The 10590-nt window shown below is 39.2% G+C and overlaps 1 protein-coding gene across 1 annotated transcript in view; it reads left to right on the top strand.

The window, feature by feature from the left end:
* Positions 1-10590, top strand: part of Sptz (zinc finger FYVE-type containing 26 spastizin) — a 29150-nt gene continuing 18560 nt past the window's right edge. The window contains exons 1-3 of the mRNA XM_045727924.2: positions 1-117; positions 1171-1278; positions 5059-10504. Of these exons, the coding sequence (XP_045583880.2) occupies positions 1207-1278; positions 5059-10504 (5518 nt within the window). The 5' untranslated portion in view covers positions 1-117; positions 1171-1206. The remainder of the gene's footprint in view (positions 118-1170; positions 1279-5058; positions 10505-10590) is intronic.

Here is a 10590-nt window from a genome sequence, read left to right as displayed (position 1 = left end):
CCGCGCATCACGCATCAAGATCAGCTGACACACCAAAACATGGGTGTCAACACGGACGGTGAGAGACTGCCTCGTATGCAAACTGCACGTTTCCATCAAGAAGACTGCCTCGTGCTTGTAAGTGTTTACAAACTTTGGAAAAGTATACAGCGTTGACTTAACTAAGTAGAAATAACGTACCAGGGAGTTTATCAAAGATAAGAAGGGGTTAGAAGTGGATTAAGTGAAGGGGTGTGTCAATGATCACTACAGGGCAGTCATGCTCGTCCCGATGGGAAGATCCCTATGGTTAGGTCACCATGGGTAGGTCAGCATGTGTAGATCACCATGTGTAGGTCACCATGTGTAGGTCACCATGTGTAGGTCACCATGGGTAGGTCACCATGGGTAGGTCCCAATGGGTAGGTCCCAATGGGTAGGTCACACTGGTTGGTGGCCCTTGTTAGCTGGTCGTGTCGAGCGGTGGTTCATGCTGATGGGGTCATGCTGGACGGAGGTCTCTGCAGGCAGGTCACTCTGGGTCCTTTTGGTCCATATTTACCTGAATTTACCTGAGGGCCACTAACACGCTAGTGGCCTCGACGAGGACAGGAAACTGGTGGCTTGTCAAAGGCTGTGTTTTACCTTCTATTGAACTTTGTTATATTTTAAAAATGTTTGAACATGTGGCTTTATGAAAGTTACAGGTACATTGGAAAAACTTTAATTTACCCATATGAATATATGTACAATATTATCAAGATTCAGAAGCTTAATTCACACCTGACTTACACAAAACATCACAGTTGTGGCTGAATTTTTTATTATAATTTATTGCATTATACCTTTAAATAATCCTCATTATGCTGTAATTTACCTGTTGATTACCCTGAAATTTTACATTAATGTATCTACTAATCTTTGTCAAAATTTCTTACAAAGTACCTGTAAATATTTTTTCAGTTTTGCTAGAAATTACCTACTTAAATTTTTCTGTTAGATTAAGGCCCTGCCCGAAACGCTATGCGTGTTAAGTCGTTTTACAAGAATGTAAAAACCTTTAATGCTATGTACTCTCATAAACTGAATGTACCTTCTTGTATATAAATAAATAAATTAATCAAGTGTTCAAGCTTAAAAATTTAGCTCTTACAATTAGAGTGGTGACATTTATATTGGCATCTTCTGCAGAGAATTTGAGACATACCGAGCAGTGGTCAGCTGAGCATGAGCAGTAACAAGATAACATGGGGGCCGCTTCTGAGGTACCTCTTCCAAAGTGATACAAAAGTTTATAAGGTAAATCTTAACATGCTTATATAAGAGAATGAAGTGCAATGGTGCACTAATCAATGACAATAACAACTCACTATTTTGAGAACGCAGAGAAACGTGGACTGAATATTTCGGTCCGGCTGAAGAGGGTCCCCGGTCTAGGAAATATTCAGTCTACGTTTCTCTGAAATATTCCGTGTACGTTTCCGTGTGTTTTCAGAATAGTGGGTTATTATTTTTGTGCTTGTATGATTTACATAATAAGCCTTAAAAAGTTTGAACAAAATTGTTGTATTATGAGTAGAGTTAAGGTATTCTGTACAAGGTAAGTCATGAAATTTATTAACAAATATTTAATACAAAATTTTCCTTTGATACTTTTTCTAAATTATTCTAAATGCAGTCTCCGTGGCGTAGTGGTAAGAAGCTCCCCATTCCGCTTGTCCGGGGTTCGTATCCTGGCCGGGGAGGATTTACTGGGCACAAATCCTTAACTGTAGCCTCTGTTTTAACTCAATAGTAAAATGAGTACTTGGTTGTAAAAATGATTCTTCGTGGGGGTCATATTCCAGGGAACATAGGATTAAGGACTTGCTGGAAACACTACTCGTACTAGTGGCTGTAGAATGTAAGAACTCTTGTACTGTATATTATATACAAAAATTAGGCTTTATATAAAATTACATTTTTAGAAATACAAAATAATAGGCATTAAAAATATATTACTTTTTTTTTAAAGTAAACCTTAAAAATTTAGGCTTCCTTAAAAAATAATTAAAGTATTGAATAATAAAAAATAATTAAAGTAAAGTGTACAAGAATGTGACAACTCTTGAATGTATTGAAAGTACCTGGGGGTTAGTTGACTGTTGTGGGTTGCATCCTGTTGATGTCTAGCAATTGACTAATGGGAACCTCAATAAGCACGACAAGCTTCTTTCCACAAGAGTGGAAAACCATATATAGTTGTACACTACATAGTCTCCCTGGCTTGATGTCTTCTCTTGATAATTACTTGCTCTGTACGCAATAATCCTCTCATATATTTTTAGAGGCTTTCTTAATTTTTCTTTGTTCTGATAAATGTTCTTTGCTGAGCTTCATATTTCTGCTACCTTCAGAGGTATAGTGTGGTTTCAGCTATGGACAGCTCTTACTAATCTAACTACAGATGAAAATAAACTGATAGTCATGACCCATATCAGGTGGCAGGACCACTGAGAGGCAAGCTACGTCTTGATCTTCAGACCCAAGTATGCTGGCTTGGGTTAGCATTAAGGGATTTTGGTTACTAAATTTACTAGGTTTTGGATTTTGATTACTTGAGAGTCTGTTACACACCCTGCAGACTCCTTGGGGGAGTATTTATGCATTACAATAGGCCAGTAGGTCTCCAGACTAGCTCACTTCTACACACAGGTGTATTTGATTAGTGATTACCTGTCAGTGCTTATCTATTACTGACTGCCAGGAAAGTGAGAGCTAGGTACAGTACTTACACCTAGTGTTCTAATTACATCTTTCGGATGGAAGTGACTTCAACAATTTGTTCCTTCAACACATTCCATTTGCTGACCATCCATACAGGTTACGAGAATATCCATACATCTCTGTGACTCATTCGTATTTTCCTCGTCAACAGATGTTCCTTTGTCTTGCCTCCTTTCATTTCAAATAGACTGCCTTGTCTACATTGTCTATTCCCATCAGTATCTTGTATGTTGTGATCATATCCACTTTTTCTTCTCTTCTTTAAGGTTGGTTGTTAGGCTGAGTTTTCTTAACCTGTCCTCATAGCTGAACCCTCTCAATCCTGGTACTAATCTAGGTGGTCCCTGAGGTTGCATTTTGGCTGGGTAATTAGGTACTGACCTCTGTCCCCTTTTGATTGGATTGTTGGGCTTTTAGCATCAATCTGTGATGCTGTAGACCATCTCCTGAGTTTCATCTGAAGTTTTTACCACCTTTTTAGGATCATTTATACTAGCATATAATAGTATACTAGCTATCTGGAAATCCAACATTCTGCTTGTAACTCATTTTGTATGCATGTTCTTTAACCTAAATAAATCTTTTATTATTATTATTATTATTATTATTATTATTATTATTATTATTATTATTATTATTATATAAGAACAGTTTTCTACCATCACATTGTTTTTGGGAGTCTTGGTGTTTTTACCATATGCTGTAACAGGCCACCCCCTCCTTGATCAACCTTCCAAGTTGGCTGTTTGTGAAGCGGCACACTTATATATAAGGCTCGAACACAAAATATGCAAAGTGGTGGGAATGCTCTTGGGTTGTCACCTATGCACTTAAGATCATGTTTTCAGGGACAGTTCCTGGAGGATTGGTAGAAAACACATGTGTGTCAGTCTCATAGGTCTCCTCTCAGTGTAATGACTGATAAAAGTCACTAGAAAAGTGAACATCACTGCTACCATTTGTAACGCAACACCAAGTCACCATTTGTAATGTGAGTAAATGTAAATAACGCTGACCACTAACAGTGAAGTCGATCTTAGCTTGCCCAATTATTCACCTTAATAAACATCCTTACCTTGAAATTGTGCAACATGAAGCACCTGGTAGGTGCACCCATGCAGTGGACACACAGGTTGAGTCATGGAGTGAGAGGAACCAGGTGCTCAAAATAACTCTTACAATGTAATTAAAGCCACTAATTATAGTTACTGTTGCCACCACTCTCCAATTACATAATTATGCTAGTAATAGTCCTGACCGTGAGGAGACTGTCAGGGACATAGCCTTATTATTTTTTATAACTACTGTATGTTAATGAAAATGAATTTAGACTTGTTGATAATTACAGGGGGTTATTAACTCAGAGAATCATTAGAGATACTTACAGTAACACAAATGTTCAAGCTTTTGGTTGATGCATTTCCTCATCCTAATCACTTCATGGGTCCTTCTTGGGTATGAAGGCAAAGCTAGTATGAACTTGTATCAATACAAATGTTGAAGTGCATGAGCTTGCATCAATGCAAATGTTGTTGATGGAGTTCTCAGACTTTGGTGGACTGATTCAAGCAGGGTAAATAGCAGAATAGAGATTTTTCAGAAAATTAGTTTTGGTGTGGAGGAACAGGATAGGGAAGGAGGGGAGGAAATTATCAGGGGAAAGCACCAAGCCATTACGACTTTATAGCACCTGGAAGGGGATCAGGATAATGATTTGGGATGGGACAGGGGATTGGAATGGTGCCCAACCACTTGGATGGTCGGGGATTGAACTCCGACCTGCATGAACAGGATGGGGAGGGGACAGGAGGTGGGCACATTCAGTCCAAGTTACCTCGGCCTCTTCCTTCACGTCTTAGGCAGTCTGTTATCTACACAAAAGTTAGACAAGAGAGCAGGAAGGATGTTATCTTCCTGCTCTTATTTAAAATTGTTAACCCACAGGTTTGAGACTAGAAGCCATTTTCTAGTGGGTGGAGTTGATTCTGTTCACACATCCCCAAGCAATATGAATTTAATGACTGCATATTTACCTTGTGGGTACAGTTTATTGTTCATTTAGTGGATGATGATGAAGCTGTCCTCAAAGTGTTTCATACGTCTCGGTTGTTATCTGCAGAATCTAGGCAGCTAAGTTTGATCTTGCTAACAGGCTCATGGTTTTTATTCTTTAATATTTGCCAGGTGAATATATAGGAACTTTTTTAATGCAAAATATGCAAAGTGTGCGGGTGATATTTGAGATTTTGTTTTTATTTTTGTTTATACATACTGTACTTTCTATTGATAGGTAATGAAGCATTCTGTTTCCAGGAACTGAGTGCCTACCTTGGTCAAGATGGCTGTCTTACTTCTGAGTGTCATCTCTTCCTATCCTCTGATGCTTGCACCTCTCTCAAAGAGAAGCTGTTGGCTCACCCACAAGAAGCAGCATGCATATTTCATCAGCTGGTGGCCAGAAGCAAGGATATTAAAACTACGAAAGATGCAGAGCAGAATGCCTTGTCGTCCATTGAAGTCACTCAAAGTGAGGAAACGAAGACCAGGAGAGAGTACCAAGAAGCTGGCTGTTTTTCAGAAGATTGCAGTAACCTGAAAAAACTTTTCATCGAGTGCTTGGATCACTGTTTACGAAGAGTTGAGAACCTAGATGAGAAGTTGCTTAAGGAAGAGGAGGAATATTTGGTCTTAGTAAAGAGACAGCAAAAGAGCTTGTCACCTATGCTAAGTCCTAAGGCAAAAGCTAACCAGAAAACCTTTGAATCCATAGAAGTATCAAGACTTCAAGAAAGAAAACTGACAACAAATTTGGAGAAATTAAGACACGAAGAGCTCTTTTACAGGTTACTCTCCCACTCTTGTGATGTTGATCTTGCTGCCTTAAGTGAATTGTTTCCTAGAATGATTAGACTTTGTTATGAGAGAGACTTATTGCTTCCACACAAAATACATGTTTCCCTTCTAACGAGTTCTAAGGAGTTCTTAAATTTGTTTTGTAATAAGGAAAATGAGTACCTCCTTAGCAAGTCTCGAACCAAGAAATTTGAACATTTTCAAAGTCTGTTGTCACCCAGCTCCTCTGATATAAGAGAAATATTTCTTATCTGTGCTAAAAATTCAAGACATATCCTGCAAATATTCTACAAAACGTTAGCGAATAAACAAGTTGCCGGCATGCTGGAGATAGAAACAAATCCAGAATATCATTGGTTAATGCCTTTGTGGCCTATGCTATTTATTCAAGCATTGTCAAAATCTCATGACAGAGTGGAGGATCCTACATGTGTAGCAGAAGTTTGGGAGAAACATTCAGAACATGTTGATCCATTGCTTATAAAGGTGTGTAGTGACCTCAGCCGGGACATGAGCTTTGTTCGCTGGTGCCTTGCTCGTAAGAGTAGGATAAAGGCGTTGCCCCTCTTGCAGCTAATGAGAGACCACTCACCCCTCTATGCTCTTCACAAATCACTTCCAATGAATACCTTAGTTCCAGATGATGTGTTACAAATCATTAAGGAACATTGTATGGTCAGAGATTCTAGTGGAAACTTAAGTTCTTCTTGCAAAGATACTTACATAGCTTTTTGTATATTGTATCAAGTGTTTGAGGTGATTGGTGCTGGTATGCAGTTAGATAATATTGTAGCTGGCTGGCAAGCAAGAGGGAGATTGTGGGTGGGTAAGAGAGAAGGCAACGTAGTCAATAGCTTTCAAGATCGACAAAGCCATGAATCATTTTATAAGAAGAACATTGCAGGAAAGCTAGAATGTGTCAAAAGAATGCTTAATGATTTGCAGCCTCTTGAGTACAGATTAGAAGTGATGGAAAACATATATTCGACAATATTTGTGAAACATAGTGATTTGAGTGATGAAGGTCAGAGCGAGTCTGGCGGGGAGGAAGGGGACTTTGAGCGATCTTATGTCTCTCGTCAAACTGATGTAGACAGTTTAGCAAGTACTTCGCAAACTACAACTTCCCAAAGACCTAATTCACCTAGGAAGTCAAACTCTACTTCTCTTGGCACACCAGATAAAGATGGAGATACCAAAAAAAATAAAGAACTAAATTTTTCTGATTATGTTGTGATAGATGATAATTTTTTAGTAGAAGGAGCTCATTATTCAAGCAAAGCATCTAACATTAGCAGTGTATCAGGAGATGATGGGCAAAGCGTCTCTGCTTCAAGAGACTGCAAGGAGAAAAACTTGCTTCATGCTACTGACACTCCAGCAAACATAACCCAGTCTATATCATCATGTATATCGGCAGCATCTGAACAGGTGACGTGGGCCACGTATCAACAGGGTTCACAGAGTGGCCAAGCGGGTAATCCCCAAAGCAGCTGTGCTATGAGTGGGAAAAGTACTACGTCTAGCTTGAGTGAACTACCCCGCACAGGATACATAATAAATGCTTTAGTAGCATGGGATATACTGTTACTTCTCCGGGATACTATTCTAACACTCTCTGCTAGGTCATTTGCAGAAAGTGCCCAGCAGTCTCAACTTCTAGGGAGTTCCTCAAAACAATCTTTTCAGAATCGCTCCAACTACCTCTCACGTTGTGTCAATGAAGGCTTGTGGCGATTGCAGATAATGACTCCTAGTACTCATACATTTGCCTCTTCTGATGTATTTAATGAGTTTTTAGATGGAACACTTCTCTCTAATACAACTAACTGTATGAGGTATGAAAAACCTTCCAGCTCGTCTAAAGAAATGGGTTCCTCTCAAGGGGGCAAAAAGAGGCCTGCAAAAGACAAAGATCCAGTAGAGGTTGGAGGAGGCTCATCGGAATATAAAAGTATTCTAAATTTTTTATTTGCTCCTACACCAAGCCTTATCACACTAGCATTGACAAATGGTAATGTGGAAAGGATAAATCAGATATTCCAGACATATCGAATTTCAGACACTACCACAGAGAAGCGCGAGGCTTGTTTAGCAATGCGTCTTAATGAGTTAAGGCCTAAATTGTCAACTGCAAATCAAAGGTCTGGACGATTAAAGGAGGCGAGAATGATGCAGGCAGGTGGTAATTCAAAGAATATGCTCCAAAATATTGGAATGCTTGCTCGTGAAGGCTCTGCACAAGTAGGGGCAACTAATCTGATATATGATTTAATAACCTCTTCTCCACCTCCCATTCCGAAAGGAATGCCAGAAGCTGCTGCAGAGACTGGCTGTTCTGTAATGGCATCATTCTTGACGCCACAAGCCCTAGTATTATCAGATCTGGCTCTGACAGTGGATGTAAGTCAGACCACAGCCACATACCTCATAGAGCAGGCTCTCCAAAGACAACTGGCTTATAATTCTATCCATGTTATGCAAAAAGAAACACATGGAGGTATACAGGGCTATGTTCCATTATTGCAGCAGATGGGATCTACTTGTAGCACTATTATTCAGATGAGCCAATCGGAAAATGAAGACAAACTGGCAACTGGCAGCGGAGACATCTCGGAAAATATTCCTTTTCATTTGTCTTCCCTCTCTGCAACACCATATTCCTTATTGGTTACATTTCTTCCTTTAAAAGATACTGATTTAAAGAATTACATTCAAGGTTGGTCCAAGGTTATTGCAAGTATTTCATCAGCCCAAGAAGCTTTGGTCATATGCAATATACCAAAAAGCCAAGAGGCTTCAAATGTTTGGAGCAAGACTCAAATGACCCAAATGCATCTCTCGTACAAAATGTTGCTTCATGTGTTGAATGAAGAAGCTCCTCATTTTCATTTAAGTTGTGTTCGAGATAAATTAAACGGTAAGATGGGAGCATTTCTTAGGTCTTTTTATCAGTATCTGCAACTTTTATCAGCTATGGTTACTCAACATGCAGAGCAACGTTTGCAAAAAACTAGAGGTAACTATTTCTGTCTTTTGACGCAAAGACCTGTTCATATTCTGGGTTCTCTGATGTTTCAGAAAGGTGTTGACCCAGTCAAATTAGAGCCAATAGCATCAAGAATGAAACTGAATTTAACAACAATGATTCTCCAGTACTGCTGTCCAAAGTTTAAAATACCCAAAGGAAATTTATGTAGGAGAATAATGTATGGTACTGAAAAGAACAAAGCTGAGAAGCTTGGGTTCCAAGTGTTGCAAGAGCGAGTCATAATGAATGGTAGTGCAATGCACACTCGGGCAGGTGTATATGGGGAAGTTGTTGTCCGGGACATCCTCACAGCAATTTTAGTTGGCCTTCATGAAACCATTCAGGCTGTTGCACTAACATCTAAGGCTAACCATAAAGCTGTGATATTAAATGATGACACAGCTCCAAATGCTCTTTCATCAGTAGATGTTCAAATGGCACTTAAAGATGCATCTAATCTTGCTGCTGTAGCTTTTGACAAAATGGTGCCTGGTAATGAAGCTATTGTATTTTTTATTAATTTGGCTAACCTAATGTACATTCATGCTGGTATACTTAATCATATATTGTATCCATGTGATAAAGTAACATCCAAATCAAGAGGGTTGTTCTCAAAACATCAACTTGAACGTATAATGGCAATGAAGCGACTTGGGTATGTAGTTGGTCAGCTTGGATTTCTTTCTTTATATGATGTTCTCTATAATATACTTCCACTTCAAAATCCACTTTCCAGTATCTTAATTCAGAATGATGCAGAATTCAAAATAAGCATGTGTGAGAGTGATTTGATTTACAGTAGAGAGCAGACTTGTAAAAGGGCCGTCTTGCTTCAGAATTCAGAGCTCTTGATAAATTTACCATCCAAAGTCAGTTATTGCATCACACAGGGGACACCTGTCTCTCCTCGTGTACAAGTACTATATGCAGATAGAATGGAGGAGCAGATTGATGTGGCATTACATGAGCACTTGAAGCTGTTTCTTGTGATCCAAGATGGGAGGAGGCTGCATAAAAATTTGGATCCGAGCCAGGAGTCTAGTGATAATGCTGGGCATAAAAAGGTCAATATATTAGCTTCCAGGACATTTCTGAATTACTTGGCTCACCATTCACATGATCTTCGTGGTTGTATTCGTTCACTGCAGGAAAATGCTCCCGAAGAACTCGTTACTACACTGAAGAGACTGGAATCTGAATTTTCAAAAAAACATAAGCGCGATATAAATGTTTTTGATAGAACTGAGGAGAAGGGTATAGTTCTGGAGTTCATAGAGTCATTTGATGAGAAGTCTGAGAGCACAGTATTTGACATACCTGAAGTGAGTAGCTTGCCTGCACCGTCAGACGATTTGCCTTGGTTACCCGTTAAAGTCCCATATGCTGTTCTGACTCATCTGCGAAAACAGTGCCCTCTTTTAGCTTTTATTGTACAAGCATTTAATAGTACTGCAGAAATGCATAAGATGAATATTCAGGCTTGGACTGATGATGCTGCAGACACATGGCTTAATATTTTGTATCCACCCTCAATGGGAGTCAAACCGCCTGCTGAAGAAACTAAAGTTTTTCGGCCCATTAGAAACCTGTTTTCAGTCGACAGACACAAAACATTGGCAAGAATATTTGGGGGTAATAAAGTGACATTAGCGCTCTCGCAAGAACTAGAGGTTTCTATCATTTGGGACCTTGCTGATGATCTGCTAGGAAGTGGTGCCATTACCAAGGAGTATTCCTCTCGGCTGCTCCAACATGTGACAGTGTTGGTGACAGGACTGCAAGCGCTCTCTTCAAGTACTATGGAGAAGCATCCTGATGTTAAAAGACTTCTGGATCATCTTTTGGTATTCCTGGTACAAGAAACAGATTCTGAAGGTAAACAAATTCTACAGGTATACAAAAATTATATATTAGATGACCCCCTTTCAAGTCTCATTTTGTATTTATTAGACATTATATAC

Source organism: Procambarus clarkii, chromosome 80 (genome assembly GCF_040958095.1).
Source record: "Procambarus clarkii isolate CNS0578487 chromosome 80, FALCON_Pclarkii_2.0, whole genome shotgun sequence".
NCBI lineage: Eukaryota > Metazoa > Arthropoda > Malacostraca > Decapoda > Cambaridae > Procambarus > Procambarus clarkii.
This window is presented reverse-complemented; position numbering and strand designations above follow the sequence as displayed.